General features: G+C 42.8%; 1 protein-coding gene across 3 annotated transcripts in view; it reads right to left on the bottom strand.

Moving 5' to 3' along the window:
- Positions 1–4,098: 4,098 nt before the first annotated feature.
- usp2a (ubiquitin specific peptidase 2a) overlaps positions 4,099–16,780 on the bottom strand; it is a 39,423-nt gene continuing 26,741 nt past the window's right edge. For 2 of the 3 annotated variants that reach the window (XM_071520933.1, XM_071520934.1), the window contains 11 exons: positions 13,204–13,254; positions 11,549–11,672; positions 11,151–11,262; positions 10,760–10,870; positions 9,761–9,825; positions 9,500–9,603; positions 8,984–9,064; positions 8,770–8,848; positions 7,609–7,713; positions 7,126–7,246; positions 4,099–5,587 (listed from right to left, as the gene is read on the bottom strand). In XM_071520933.1, coding sequence (XP_071377034.1) covers positions 5,503–5,587; positions 7,126–7,246; positions 7,609–7,713; positions 8,770–8,848; positions 8,984–9,064; positions 9,500–9,603; positions 9,761–9,825; positions 10,760–10,870; positions 11,151–11,262; positions 11,549–11,672; positions 13,204–13,254 — 1,038 coding nt within the window. In that variant the 3' untranslated portion in view covers positions 4,099–5,502. The remainder of the gene's footprint in view (positions 5,588–7,125; positions 7,247–7,608; positions 7,714–8,769; positions 8,849–8,983; positions 9,065–9,499; positions 9,604–9,760; positions 9,826–10,759; positions 10,871–11,150; positions 11,263–11,548; positions 11,673–13,203; positions 13,255–16,780) is intronic. The other variant, XM_071520935.1, reaches the window with a different exon arrangement.

Below are 16,780 nucleotides of genomic sequence, written 5' to 3'. Positions count from 1 at the left end.
ACACACTCCTTATCCATGTTGTCCTTTTAACTTCTGATGTCGCTCCTGTCCTCTTTACAGCTCCATGTGGAGGAACTTACCTGTGGGCAGGTACAATGGTCTTGAAGCCATCTGTTGCCTCTGCCTCCATATCCCATCAGGAATCACTGCCATTTCTATTTCCTGTTGTCCTTCCCGCCGCTTCCTCTCCTCCTCCCTCTTCACATCCTCTCTCAGCAGGGTGTACATCCTCTGGATGTCCCTGGGCTGCATGTTGTAATCCACCATCTTCTGGATCTTCTCAAACAGCTCCGTCACCTGGGTGACTGAGGCTCCGGGCCGGCTGGTCACAACCTGGTACCTGTTGCCGCATCGCTCCAGCAGCCACTGCAGAGTCCTCCCCTGTCGCCTTATATGCTCCTGGATGGGCAGGCCTCCTGCCGCAGATTGGAGTTTTAGTTATACAAGGCAGAGCTGCTCTGGAGGCAGAAATAATCTCATTGGTTGAGTTAAACCTCAGTAGGCAGAGCCAAAGAACTGCAGTTTTTCTGGCTATGTAACATTAGCCTGAAGCCCAGAGAAAAAGGGTTAGGAAGCTAATATTATGAAGCCTAGCGCTCTGCTACTAACTGGCAAAATACAGTCCAGCCATACTAAGTTATCTACTGTCTCATTTATATTTTCATTTGTATTTTGTTGTCCCCCACAAACGCTGTAGTCTCCCTTTGACAACAAATATGTCACAATGTTTAACCTGTAATTGTAGCTTCCCCTTGGGCTAATCATTGTAATTATGTAAATGCCTGAACTCAGTAGTGAGATTCATCATTTCTCCAAGTTTTCTGAAAATCCAATCAGTGCGTCTGAGATATTGCACATGACACATGAATGTCATGTACAATATGCAAATCATCAAATGAACAAAGAAATGAATTAACAACAAACAAACAAATCAATGATGTAGTGCCCCCCCTTGGGCCAATCAGTGTAATCTTGAAAACACTGGAACGCAGTCGTGAGATGCATCATTCCTCCATGTTTCGTTTAACCCCATTTTCATCATGGGGGGCAACTGAGCTGTTTTCAAATGTGTAATGTAAGAGGAAACACATCAGACACAAGCAAATGAACATTAGTCACCTAACATATCTCCATGGGTGAAGATGACCATGGCTCGCTGCCAGATGGAGATGTTGAGCAGCCTGAGTTGGGCCTCCATGGCCCCCCACTCTGCTTGGCGGAAGGTGGCGATGGTGGGCAGCACCAGTAGGATGGCATGGGGCTCTGGGTGGCAGAGAGGCAGCGCTCTGGAGAGCTCCTGGGACACTTCGTCTGTACTGGTGGACCGGGACGACCACCCTGGGGTGTCCACTACTGTCACCTGATGGATCAAATGTAGCCACCGGTCACAAGACGCACATACGGATAAGATCAGGGACTGTCTCACTAAATTTCTCGAACATTTGCCTTGAGAGGGAAACAAAGATTTTCCTAACAGTCATGTATCACAACATGAATTATATGATTGATTTGATTGTAACACTGAAATGTTGTGGAAAACAATGACAGCACCACCTGTCTTGTAACTTGTTGAGTTCCAGGTTGATAAGACCATATGATCCTGTATTATAAAGCTTATACTGAGTTGGTACTGACTTTTTCCCTTATTTATGGCTATGGTCATCTAGACATTAGAGAGAAGAACACTAGTGAAAATTGTGAAGGTGGCCAGTAAGACAGCAGAAGTTCATCTCAGTAGCCTGAATGACATATACAACAGAAGAAAATACCTGTATATTCTGTGTTTCAGTTACAACTGTCTGGGCAGTGTTTCAGTTTCTCTACTGCCAGAAAACAGGTAGAAGAACCCACCTATCCTTGCTGCCTTAGGCCTCCTAAAGGCCAGGATGGTTAGTTAATCAAGATGTCAATGATTGCTTGTGATAGTGGTCAGGGTTGTGATGATAATGATGATGATGACAATCTGCTTGCCTAAAAACTGCATCACACCTTGCGTTGCTGTGCCTGTTGTTGTGCCTGTTGTTGTGCCTGTCAGTCTTATGGTTTTATGTACTGTTGTTTTTAATACTTGCTGCAAAACCATGTTGAGTTGTGAACTTGGATATCCACCTGTTTTCCAAAGACGCTGCCGTTCTCGTTGGAGCTGTGAGCTGTCGCTGCCTGAAAGGCTCTCCTGCCCAGGATGGTGTTTCCTACGGAGCTCTTCCCACTTTGCTTCTCACCCAGTAACAGCAGGACCAGTTTGGCCTGGCCTGGCTCTGGATCTGGCAGGGTTGGACACAAACGTTCATGATACCCACCAGTCCACACACACAGAAACACACAGAAACACAAATGTCCCACACACTTTCTTACTTGGTTACATTTCAGTAACTTACCAGAGTAACTTGCCATTTAGAGTTTCCTGATCCTGCATTACAGAAATAATGACTGTATTTTTAGGAAATAAATCCACAATCAGTATGTGGGTCAAAGCCTTGTTCGGTCTGAAATCTGCCGTCTACCTTGGCGGTGCTCTGAACAAGGTTGTGTCCAGCTGATTCCCGGACTGGATTAACTTCCTCCTTCTTTTTTCAGCATAGTTCCCACTAATTAAACGAATGAAACAAAAACAGCCCTTATATGAGCTGAATATCAAGGTTTGGCCAGACCACACGTCCATACTGAGTTCCAAAGTCCGCAAAGGGGAATTTCTTGAGAACTGGCACGGCGTCAATAAAGCACCTCAGACCATAAACAAGGGTTGATAAATGACATAATGAACACACAGAAGCTAATTCCTTCTCATGTCTCTAGCGCCATCTGGCTTGGTGATGATAGTACTTGTGTGGAATTCTCTGAATGGAATTAGGAACATGAGGTTGTGTGTTTCCATGCTTGGGCACCTCACGCTTTACGGACTGAAAAAAGGCATAGGAATGGCATTGGCTTAGTTAGGAGGTAGCAGGGTGGCCTTGGTGGTCCAAGGTTCAATCCCCCAGCAAAACCAATGTATCCATTCCTGTTGAAGTGTCCTTGAGCAAGACATTGAACCCCTACCTGCTTCTGCCTGACACTCAGTTCTGACTCTTCTTTTGAATTCTGCACTTGCATGTTGGGTCTGGGAGGGATATGTGAAGAAACTAAGTGAGTGCTTCAAATTTCTAAAGCATGGTTCTGCACAGTCTTTCAAAGCCAAATTACTCACATTTTAAGATTAAATACTGCTGATTTTGCAAAGATTGTGTCGGGTTTGTCAATATATGAGGCAGATATCAACCAGTCAGTGTCGTCCACCTTTGATATGATGGAGGTTCCTCCCTCTAATGCAGCAGTTTGATCAGATTCCACACAAGTATACATTAATGCATTTTTATTATTACTATTTTCATATCAGATGTGTGACCAGAGAGTGTGCTGTGGGAGGATTTTCCCCAGCAGCTTCCGGGGTGTGAGTCTGTCTGAGCTATTCCTGGCTGCTGGACCTTACATGGTATCAGATCACACTATGAGGCTGCAATGCGCGGACCACAGGAATAGGCCATGGATAATGGAGCGCCAGGAAGAAGGCCAGGCCACAACACTTCCATAATGTTTACTTCGAGATCCATTATAAGGAAATAGTGATGTTTGTATGGTGTTAGAAACCTGATGAGAAAACCTGTTGAGCTCAGCGTCATAATAAAATGTGTAGCTGTAGGTAGGGTTAGAGCAGTGTGGCTTTTAAGGTCAATATGGATATTTTTTGGATTGAAGCATTAAACTTTACATTTTATCATTTTCATGGCAGAAAGTTCCAAAATACAATTATTTCAAGTATTCAGTGTTTCCCCCAGAATTTTATCAGTTTACAGTTTGGAAAAGCTAGAAAACAGCATAGATGGGATACTAAAACTCTCCACTGAAACCCAGAAAATTGATAAAAATAATAATAATAATAATAATATTAGCTTGATTAACAGTGGAGAGGAAAACTAATGATTTCTTACACCCTCAAATGTTCCCATTGCCTCTGGTCTGACCTAAATCTGCATAATCCAGCGTAGATTCTCTATAATACAAAACTTCTGCTTCAGATGAATGAAAAAAGACAACACAGATTAAAAGTAAAACCACCGTTTTATAGAATTTATTTATTCATATATATATATACACTCATGTGTTTGACTGCCACTGTTAAAAAGTGTGACTCTCATCACATTATCACTTGTAAGCATAAATAATAACTTTTTTTTCTCTCTTGAAACCTGTTAAATTAACCAACTGAAAACAGTTATGGGTCATTTTCAGCACCATTGAATAGTACATTCTCTATATTGCATCGGGATATAAAAATATACAGATATAGTGTTTTTTTTTGTCATCTTTAAAACATTCTTTCCGTGTTGTTCAATGGCATGAAACAAGAGAGGAAGAAAAGACCTCATACCGAGGATGAGGATTGTTACCGTTATTATCGTCTATATTATTAATCCTTAGCAGATCCGTACTGGATTGTCCATTCATTCATTCACAGCACTTTTAAAACATCAGTAGCAGCCACACAGGAGGGAGGGGGAAAACAAAATTAAATAAAACACGAGTTAGAGGTTGTCCCCCGAAACATGTGACGCTCACAGTGCCACCGGCCTCCCCACCACCTTCGGAGGAAGAGAGAGAGAGGAAGAGAGAGAGAGAGAGAGGAAGAGGAAGAGGAGTAGAGGAGACATGGGAGTGTTGTAGCGCGGTGGAAGAGAAAGGCGAGAAAACCAAGCGGGCCGGTGGGTTGTGAGCGCTGTGTAACCATAACCAGTCCTGCTGCCTTCGTACTCTGTTAAGCCCAGTTTATCCATAGTCCAAAGTGATGGTGGTGGTGATGATGATGATGATGATACTGATGATGCTGATGATACTGGGGTAATACAAAACAACAACAAAAAAAAAATCCAAAGCGAAAAAAAAAAAATTCAAAAAATGCAACAAGTCTCTTATTCTTTTTTTAATGTTTTGAGGCGAACAAGATTAAGAAAAAACAAAGGCGCAGTCGGGATGAGAGTTCGGTTCGCAGTGCATAGAGAGGGACTTCTGAGATGGAGACGGATTCACCGGTCGGTCGGTCGGATGGGATTATTGCCCTGTGTCAGCCTCACACACACACACACACACGCACACACACACACGCACGCGCACACACACAGACTGTAAACGCACACCTCCAGCCAGAATGAGCGAGACAACGAGAGTAGAAGAGAGAGACAGAGCGAGAGAGAAAGAGAAAGAGAGAAAGGGCTGGGTTGATCAGATCAGGTTCCTGTGGTTGCCAGAGGGATTCGCCTCTCTCGCTCCCCTCTGTTGAGAGAGAAGCAGCCGCCCGGGGTTTGGTGGAAGTGTGTGTGTTTATGTGTGTGTGTGCGTGTGATGTACGTCCAAATACAAGTCCAAATGAGGCCCGGCTCCCACCAACGCTCTCCTTCTCCCCCTTTCTCCATCCGTCCGTCCGTCCGTCAGTGTGGTTGCCGTGGCCCGGTGTCCTCCAGGAAGGCTTCACATCCGCGAGGAGGAGGCCAGCTCGTAGAACAAGACGTAGGCATCGCTGCTGCGCACTTGGCTGGAGGACATTGGCGTTACTCTGGAGAGAGAGAGAGAGAGAGGGAGAGAGAGAGAGAGATGAGGTGGCAGGTCAGTATGTTGCTGCAGGGAAAGTTGTGGTGAAGACAACGCAACTCTTGACCCCGATACTTGTCATTGTCGCTCGTATGGAGAGAATGTTACACCGAACTCCATGCAAAAATCTGCCTGTTTAATTAATGCTGCCTTGGTCTTATCTAGTCTAAATCGCAAAGTGGGGCTGCAACAGAGAAGAAGAGCGTCCCATCCCCCACTAACTGAGATGCTGTAGATTCACCGTTTTTGACCAAATTCAATTCTGGTGTGTAATACAGACAAAATTCAAACAGTTACCTCTCGCTGCCATTTGGGGCCACCAAAGTCACTTGGGTTGTATTTTTCCATGTAAAACTAAATCCATACATGTACTAACTGTATACGGGTGTGCAAAATATCTAGAACACCTGCTCTTTCCAATGAAACAGACTGACCAGGTGAAAGCTATCATCCCTTATTGAAGTACACCGTTAAATCTCTTCAGTCGTGAATGGGAGGAGGTGGGTTTAAGAAGGAGACAGGAGGGGTATAACACTAATATTTTGTGTGGTCAGTGTATACAGGACGTATAGTATGCAATGTATCCAGATGGAATATCAGACAAAACCACAAATGAAGCAGAGTGCATAGTCATGTGAGGAAAGCCACGTTCTTTGCGGTTGTGTTCTTATGGAAGCAGCAGTATGGTGACAACTATAGAGCAATTCATAGGGGAAATGCAGGAAACGTACGGCAAAGGGTTTAAGTCAGTGAGAGAGAGAGAGAGAGAGAGAGAGAGAGAGAGAGAGAGAGAGAGAGAGAGAACTAGAGTGGTGTGTTATAAATGACTGCAGTGTAGCAGGGGAAGCCCCGGAGAGATGGAGGGAGCAACTCAACGCTCACAAGGCAGCAGAGGAGCTTAAAGGAAGAGGAGGATGATCACTTCTTCCCATTTTATTCCTCCTTTTCCTAGTCTGCCTCTGTTTTGCTCGCTTTGAAATAAAGTCAAAATGACTCAATTGTGAAAATTGAAGTTTAAATATAAATCTTCATCTTAGCTTATTTTTCCACACAACTCCTAAAATCCTCTTCTTGCATGCAAATGACAAAACGGAGTAACAAGCCTCCATCTATTAGTTTATATGGCTGCTGCCATATGGTGATGTATGGTGATATAGGTAAAACTTTAGATGATGTAACACATACACTGGCATTTTATGATAAATCACATTGTTCTATCAGCAGTGCTTCTATGTATGTATGTAATATGCTAACGTTATGGTATTCTCCATAGAGGAGATGAAAGCAGCTGATCAACTAGGGAGCCAGAGAGCTGAGATCATATTCAAATAAAGTGATCATTAATTAAGTCTATACAGTTTGTCATGGCCCTGAATGCACCATGGGACAGTACGGAACCTGTACTTGTTTATTTTCCCCTCCTTCCTCTGTAGTTTTTTTTTTTAACACGATGTGAGCTCCATTAATACACAGTGTTTTTTTTCACTGGGTGTTCAAACGTACCTGGAGTCATTAAAGGTGTACCATTCTCCCGAGCTGGGGTTGCGACAGTAGGCTGTGTAGTGACCGCCCATAGTGGTGCCTGAGTGGTTGGACACTGCATATAGGTTGTACACTGCATTTACTGGGGCAGGACGGAAAGAAAGAAAGGCAGAAAGACAGAAAGAAACAAACACAGAAAGTCAAAACACAGTCAAATCCTGTAGCTACCATTTTGTTATCAACCTAGTAGAGAACAGAGTTCAACTGATATGGGTTTTGATGATATTTTTGGGTTGAAGCTCCTGATAGCCAATATTTTGTGCTGGTATTCAATATTAATCTAATATGGAATTAAATGTACAGTTTTCCCCAGAAATGTATTCTAGTCAGGGTGGAACAATACTTTTTGTGCCAGTTCCCAAACCTTTAAAGACCTAGAACAAATTCATTTTCCATCCGTTTCCAAACTGAGCTGCGTCTAGGAACCCAGAATTCAATACTTACTGCTGTTTTCGGAGGCGAATTCCCGCAGGTCAAGGTCCTTCATGGGGAAGTTGACAAATGTGGACAGTTTGCTGGTTCTACGGGCCTCAGAGAAGCGTTTCAGGTCTGGACAAGGAAGGGAAGTCAAGGAACCACCAGTCTATATGTACCCTTCAACAACAACTCACGTTTAACATTGGAATTCATCTTCATTCGTCTCAAGCGGCACGGGCCACTGAGGCTTGAAATTAGAGGTTGACCGACTTATTGATTTGACAAATTAATTAGGGCCGATTAGCGCTTTTATAAACAATCAGTAATGGGTGGATGTGAGTGCTGATTGCGGCTTATTATGCTCTATCGAGTTGAAAATAAATGACAGCGTTTCCTGGCTGTTTGCCTGAGCTGTCTCTCAATAATAGCTTGGAGCGCTTTTAGTGTGTCAACTCCACATGGAAGTTTTGACTGGGAGTCAAGGCAGCCAGCATACAGTAATTGGACTGTACTGAATCCTTCACTCTACATGGACGTTTTGGACGTTTTTGTGACATGACATTTCTGCAGTCCATTAGGAAATCGCACAAAATGTTAATAACTCTATCATGACAAAGATAAATACGGAATCTAAATCAAATCATCACATCAGACATACACTCTCTTTTTCAAACACGATTATCAAGAGCAGGTTTCTTTGTTTAGAGTGGAGAACTGATCTTATAACACAGAGCAAAAAGTGTGTAAATCATCACATAGCATTTGCCTACTCACCTTACACTACCATCAACCTACACGTTCATAAGGGGCGGAATGGGCTCAAGCTATGGGGGAAGAGTGAGTTTGTGACCCAGAAAGTATATATTGTCCTGAATACAGGGGACAACAATAAACCAAATAGGGGAATGAATGCATTAGAAGGTCATCTTTCCAACATACCTTTAGGCCTATTGAGAAGATTCTAAGATAAATTAAGGTAAAAAAAAATTGTACATAGGTCACCTTTAATTGATCTGCATGTTGCCTGCAGGTTTAGAAAATCCGGTATTTGAAAGATGATGTTATACTGTGATTGACAACTTAATTGACACTATCTGGACTGTCCTGACTCATCCACCTGGCAGTCCTCTCCTAGCCTAAACTCACTTTATAATAATATAATGCAGCAATGTCCAGAGGAAAGGATACGTAGCACTAAGATCTTGGGGAACTTTTGTACTGTGAACTTCTTAGTGCATCTCCTCCTGGCTTTACACCTGTAGCATGTCTGTGGAGCAGAGGAACAACAAGGTTTAGTTGAATTACCGTTTACAAGCAGCCAGTTGGACAGCGAACACTGTATTCCACAAAGAAAAAGGTGTTTAAATCGACTTCAGGCTGCTTCCCTGTGCAGGACACTCACCGGCTTCTCATCCCCGTCCAGGACGTCTTCTTTGGTGAAGAGCCGCATGCAGTCCATCAGACTCACCTCACCGTAGCCCTTCTGAGCACAAACATAGATGCATTCACATTAGCATGCAAACCACACACACATACGCACACATACAGACAGCACAGACAGCACAGTGAGAGAACAGGAAGGACACAGAGATAGCTCATGTTAAGACAAATCAGCAGTGGGTACATTTAGAAGATAGCATGGACCTCACTATTCGTTAATCCTTACAGTGCTGCGAGTTCAAATCATCAAAAGATAACAAAGAAAGTCTCCCCGCACACAAAAGTCACCTCTGTACCATTGATTGTGCTGACGTTTATGTCTTTTGACCTTCCGAGACACGTTTTGTATGCGTGCCCAACATTCACCTGTCTATATTATATCTCCTTATAATAATCTGAGACGACCACATAGGACAGAGAGGGCGTGTTGTGCTGTGTGTGTGTGTGTGTGTGTGTGTGTGTGTGTGTGTTGGCTGACCTTGGCGATAGGTAGAGAGAGATCCCAGAAGGGGTCGAAGACAGTGGAGCAGAAGCCACAGTGGCTGCAGGTCAGAGAGCTCTTCAGCTGGCCTACAAACAGGTCTGGAGGACAGGGAAGGACAGCACAATGAATGTGAATACTCATAAGATCAGCAGTATGTACTTAGTACTTAGTATGAAAAATAAGAGAGAAGAAAAATGTGTATCCATTTTAGAAAAACAAAACACTTCAAACATTTTGAAGTGTGCTACTACTCACCGACTATCTTACTGTCTTCTCTCTCCAGGTATTTACTCCACATCTTCTTCCCTTTCTCCTCGTCCCTGGAGCACAGACCACAGACAGGACATTTGATTATGTTGAGGCATTTCTGCTTTATTAGACAATATACAGTGGAGAGTGACGGAAAAGATGAGAGAGAGAGGATCCAATTCAATAAATCAATGGAATCAGTCTTGACTTTATTCCCATTTCTCCCCTCTTACCCCATCTTGACATTATATGAAATAAACATATGATCTCTTGTTGCCATTTTCTCAGGTAACCAGCCATCATTTAGAGGTCCTATTCTATTCTAAACATCTAAGTGGCATATAAAATAGTGAAAGTGGCTGGTGAAATGTGCACTGTACCCTGTAAACATTCCCTGCCTTGAACTGTATTTTGAAGCTGGCAATACTTTATTTACATTTGCATTGTTTTGTAAAGATTAAGGTGAAGAGGACCTGCTTTCTGAGTAACGGTGGGATTGTGAAAGTTGGAGAGATTACGTCTGACCCTTCAACAGGCTACAGTTAGATAACCACAACTGATACACCAAATAATATCCAGGGATTGGGGCTTTAAGCTGATGAAACTATTGCAAGCGGACTTAAAATGGGGCTAAACAATAAGTAAAAGAGTTAGTGATTCATTCTACATCAGTCTAGGAATGTTTACATTTTAACTTCTACAAAGTTTCCACCATGGCCCTGATGTAAGGTCCATGACTTTCCCAACACGTCCATAACTTAACAATTCTATTCCTTCCTGTTCCATCTAATGCAATGAATGTGAAACAAGTTGGAAGATACATTCCCCTGTTTTTCCCGGTGTGGATACACCTCTCAAAATTCCATGGTAGTCTAGAAGTTCCATGAACAGTGCGGACTCTGCCTATATAGAAACAGGTTTGCTGATCCTGACCACTGAGGAATGTCAGTGCAAACACAGGCCCAAGTATACACAAACAAACACACGCTCTGGCAGACGACTTACGGCAGGTGGTCGAAGTCCTCCATGGTGCCTCTCGGCCTGACGGTGACCCTGTTGACCTCGTTGTGCAGGCCGTCCAGGAGGAAGCGCAGGAACTCCTGGGCGTCCTGTTGGCTGTACGACACACACACAATCAGTCAGGACAATGTCAATTAAGTAATACTAATAATAATAAGTAATAACACTAATAAAGTACACAGAGAATGACCTTTTCTACAGTCTGCCTTCCAAGCATATCTGGATACTTTCCGATCTCTAGTGGATTTTTACTCTTGCATTCATATTTGTCTCAGGCTTCTGATCATCAGCTCTCATGCACAAGCAAAGCCCAAAAGAGGCCTAACACGCATGGCAGCTAATACAACTTTGAGTGAAAGGGAGGAACAAAGCTTACTTGTATCCCACGAATCTGGGAGCATATCTCTGGATCTGAGTTTTGAACTCGGACGGGCTGACGGCCTCACTGCTGGACGACGTCCACATAGTCTGGATCAGCTTGGCAAATTCTACAACACAACAGTGGAGGTGAGATTTAAAATACAACATTTGGGTTGGTGATAAACTGTGTCAATGCCTATTCTGGGACATTTAAAAGAAAAATAATCAAATTCATTCTCAGTACTTTTCAAGACCTGCATACAAGTGACTATGCATTACACTTCCACTTGTTTCAGCAAGATATCCCGAGCAAGGCAAAATCCAACGCACCCCAGGGTAGCCTGCTACTTGCCGGCAGGTGTGAGGAGTGTTTGTTTCGTACTCTAGGGGGGGCCTGTGTGACACATCTCTCACCTTCCATGAGGGCTGTGTTGGTGCGGCTGTTGTTGTTAAGGTCTCTGCGGTGCGAGTTGTGCAGGCAGTAGTCTCGCAGGTTGTGTGTGTTGCTGAGACACTGCAGGATACTGTTCATGAAACACTGAGGGGGGACAAACACACACACACACACACACACACAAGCAGTTCACGGATGAAATGTCATCAAGTTCACAAGGTTGGATCATATTTACACATGCGTTTCTGGTAAACACATAGAAATCAGATTCCTTTTGACACCAGCATCCTGACAATCCATTTTTGACAAGTGTGTGACTATCTGAGCTGCCTGCCGCCTGGTTGATTTGCATGCACTTCCTAGCTGGATCTACCACATTAAGCTAATTTCCATTTCCGCCCTTGTTACATGTAAATTAGAGACTCGATGCATTTACATTTTGTTGTTAATGTGGCCAAATACATCTCTGACCACCACTGGAGGATTACAGGATTCTTATAGATTTCCAGACTTTGGTTCCACTCAGAAGATTTTGGTAGTTGGGTAATATGATAGTCAACTAGGCCATATCACAGTATAACTGAAGATTACTCATCACAACAACCAATGCCACAATGACAGTGGGTCTATAATTATGAAATGTGTAGTCATACATGTATAAAGACTGAACAATATTTTTCCAAACATCTTCGTACTTTTTGTGCAATATCCAAACATTTAAAGACCTGGAAATGATCAAATTCATTCTCTTCATACTTTTCAAGCGCAAGAACCCTCATGTTAATCCCAGGTATAAAGGGGCATCGTACACATGCACATACACGCCCTCAAAGACTACACAGTGTACACACCGCTACCATCACACGTGTCCGCGTGTGACACGTGCGACTTGGTAAGATCAGACCAGTTAGACAGAGAGAGAATGAGTCCTGCCTGGTCCATAGTTCAGCAGAGAGCAGCCAGAGCTCTCTGATTAAGTTACTGTACACACACTGACAGAAACACACACACACACGCAAACACACACCGTTTATTTTAGGAGCGGTCCTCCTGCCTGTTGCCTGGCAAATACTCTGTACCACCAGTCTCTCCTGAAAACGAATCACCTACTACACAACTTGATCGATTAGGGTTTGACCAATATGGGTTGTTGATGGCTGATACTGAGATAGATACTGATAGTAATTTTTATGCCAAAATTATTCAGTATTCAGTTGTTGCTATTCTAACTATTCTTGGCCTCTGAGACAGCATTGAGTCACTAAAACTGCACTGAAACCCAGTGACACCCGGGAAATAAGAACAATAATAATAACAATGCATACTTGTGTAGAATCAGATCAAAGTGTCTCATTAGAATCAATCCAGGTTCAACGCTTCCCACAGACAACCAGTGTAGGATTGATCAATACTACAATAAATATAATTTAATAATATAATCAAACAAATCGCATCGTATCCATCATATCAGAGGTGGACGACACTGACTGGCCAATATCGGATTTTTAATGAATATGTCAGCATATGTCAGCGTAACCCTCATTGGTATTCAGAGTGAGCTTTTCCCCTCCACCAAAAATCAGTTCAGAATAAGATGTCATTATGCCGGGGAATTTTGGCTCACAGCGCTGAAGATGGATGGATAATTGTGTGTTTGTGCGGCTGCTGTACTCACAGTGTTTCCCAGATTCCTCAGTCCCACCAGGCCCTGGGCACTCTTTGAGTTCTGGAGGACAAAAGAAACAACATTTAGATGAAACACTAATGAAACAGGACGAGCAGGACAAAGATATGATCTACACAAATGTGTTGCTGTCTAGGAATGAGGGACAATAGGCTTTTCCTTGTAAGCATTCTCTTCAGCCCGCAGAGAATACCTTGTGTTGTTATGCTGCAGTCACTTCCTCTCTTGGTAATTACTCCCAGATGACATAAATCTGCTCAACACCCTGAGATCACATGGAACGACTACACCATAAGGATTTTCTGCACATTAACCTTTACTCATACATAGGTCTTTATGCAAATTCTCAGGGCAAGAAACCACAAAAAAACGCATAAATCTAAACATAATCTCAACCAAATGAAATGTTACAGGTGGCAAAATGTGTTACAAACTTTACAATGGTAGAAAAAGCTTTGCAGAGCTTGTGTCATCACTTGCTACGGTTGAATTTGATTACATAAGTTCTGCAGTTATATAATTGAGTAGCTACACGGGAAGAACTAACAAAGAGCAGATACGGGGGCGGATAAGGAGCGCACTTGTGCCCTTGACTAAGAAGCAGAGGCAGCACATAATTATGCTTTGTAAAACACTAACTGTGCATAATAATTTTTTCATGCCATTCCAACATCATCATAATGCCAAGTTCATACGCTATCAAATCCCACATCATATTTAATCATGATTTAGGTATTTCTACTCTTTTCATACACTGCAGGTCTAACCACTGACATCAATCACTTGTTTCTTTTGCATTTCAACCAGAGAAATAATAATCACAATAATTATAACTGAATAAGAAAATAACAAGTAAGAGAATAAAAACAAGCTAACTAGTGGCCAGGCAGACAGGCAAACAGGCTGGTAACCTGAGCTTGTATTTTCTAGGTAGAGGCAGAGAGCAGCTCTGCGAGGCTGGCAGCTCAGAACCAGTCACCTGATCTTAGTGGCAGTGGAAATGTATCTTGCCCCTACGCTCCCCGCTAGCCCTCACCTGTGGCATAGCTAGAGCATAGCCACAGAGTGTATATATATGTGTATATAGTGTATGTATATAGGCTGAATCGAGGGTGAATCCTGGCAAAAAGCTGTCATCGACTTCACTTCTCACATCGGCTTCGGGGATATGAAGAATGAAGGGATGGTGGTTTACAAATGAGTTTTAAAGCCTTGAGACAGTTGGGACATGGATTGTCTGAAAGGGGGGTGAAGCTCAATATTAGAAAGGTGGTCCTAATTGTTCATACTCTCACTGTAAGACAATTTTTCAGTCCAAGTAAGGGGACAGTTCTGAAAATTTGATTTCAAAGTGACTGATGTAACCCCAAGTCTTCACGTTCTGGGTCCTAGCCTCTGAAAATAATCGAACCGAAGCACAATTAGCATGTAGGCCTACATTTTAGAGAGGCTGGAAAATAGCTCATGATGACCGAGTCCTGTGGTCAACACCCCGGATGTGACCTGACAATGACCGCAGTTCAAAAAGGATCCATTTGCATACAGTGTGTATGAGTGACAACAGTTAATATACTTGATGGCCTCACTGACCAAAAGAGTAGTAGGAGCGTAATAGCCTCAGGGGTGGGGGTGGGGGGTCCAAGACATTACACTGCAAAGAATATCCATCTTAACAAGTGAACAAGTAAATGTGTATTCTTATATTTATTGAAATATGGAAAAATCTGCCAGTGGGATGAGAAAACTTCACTTGTTAGCTTAAAAAATGGCTAAGATGGATACATTCTATAGTATGGTTAAGCAACTGCAGTTCACAAGCATGACAGGAGTGTTGCTTTTCAATTTTGAATTTTACAACGGTATTCCTTTATGAGGAACCTGTGGCTCCAACTGTGGTAGAAAAGTTTTGTGCATTGACACATCAGCTAGCTAACAAAGCATTGGGTACAGACCTCCTCACACAATCCTCTCCCACCTCACTGAAATGATTTCTCTGGTCAGCCAGGTGAAATGAAAATAATAATAATAAAAATATATAGCTGTCAAGAGCAGAAACCAAAGTGACCAGCGCTGTCCTGAGCTGTGCTGTTGGCCTTCTGGCAGCTCACATGGTAGGAAACGCGTTCATCTGTTCTAGTTTGGTCCATCACTAACGTGCGCCTCCAGCTTTTCTAGTTATAAGTACTGATTCAGGAAGGGCTTTGGCATTTTACTATTATATAAATAACCTCTGCCATCTGTCTCTTATTCAGGAGAGAGAAAGAGAAAGAGTTATCGAGGGGAAGGGGGAAAAAAATCCAACAGTTTAATTAACTAGAGCTTATCTAAATCCTCCTTTCTCCAAATTCCACTGTGGTGAATAAAGCACTTTATTAGCCACTGCCATAGAAAAACATTACAACTGCAGAAACACACGCACTTCATGTCGTGTGTCCAGCTTCAAAGCGCTCCGTTATGAAGTTCATATTTATTTCCTGTCTGAGACATCCCCCTGACCTCTGATTGGTTAGTTCAAGAAGCAGGAAGCAGGACAAACCCTCTTTCTGGTCACCTCCAATTTTTTCCACAACACCCCCCCCCTCCCCGTTGGAACGTGTCTGTCTGACTTTGCTGGACTCTGCTGAGTAATGCTATCGCTGGACCCAAAAATAGCTGCTTTTCTTTTAATAATGGCTGCCTGTCCGCTCGCGATTGGCTGATCCTCCAGCTTGCCTGGCTGACATCATGACGATGCAACGCCGTCCCGGCTCTGTCTCCGTGGCAACGCTATTTTTACTTTTTGACAGAGGGACGGAGGCTAGAGGACATCATGACATCACAGTGACAGGGCTGAGCGTGGAAGGAGTGTGTGTGTCCAACAGAGTGAGAGTGAGAGAACAGGCGTGAAGCACAGGCAGTGAATGACTTGTTTTATCTTAGACTAGGGTAAGACTGATATTTTTATATTGAAGCTGTTATACCCAAAATGTGCTGAGGTTTTACGGTTTCATGACAGAAAATTAAAATACAATTATTCAGTGTTTCACCCAGGATTTTATTCTTGTCAGAGTGGAAAAGCCTCTGTAACAGCATTCAGACCATCATGGGACACTAAAACTCTCCACTGAAAGCCAGACTAATAAAATTCTGTTAGTTGTGTTAGCAGCTCCTTCAGGCAGAGTGAGGCAGGTTTCACTGCAGCTTTTACACACTGTCGAGTAAAATCCTCCCACACTACACTGGAATGACTTCTCTGGTCAGACATCTGATATAGAAATAATAAAAACATATTCACTAGCTGTGGTCAGGGAGGAACCTCTATCATATTGGAGGTGAACGACATTAAATGGCTGATTTTACTGCTGCAATATATCGGCCTAACACTACTTTGGACACAGTGTGCAAAATGCAAATCTAATGTATTTACTAATCATTTATGATAGCATGTACAACTTGTACACCTCTTCTGTAGGCCTATTGCCTATTCATTTATAACAGACACTGTGTAAAACTCAATTATAATACAAGCCTGTTAAGTCTTTATTTATAAAACAGTGTGTGAAACAGGATTCTGTAATGTATGTGTGAT

This window comes from Centroberyx affinis, unplaced genomic scaffold (assembly GCF_046629955.1).
Source record: "Centroberyx affinis isolate AG114_WGS23_722 - 3 ecotype Tasmania unplaced genomic scaffold, CSIRO-AGI_Caff_v1 ptg000839l_1, whole genome shotgun sequence".
NCBI lineage: Eukaryota > Metazoa > Chordata > Actinopteri > Beryciformes > Berycidae > Centroberyx > Centroberyx affinis.
This window is presented reverse-complemented; position numbering and strand designations above follow the sequence as displayed.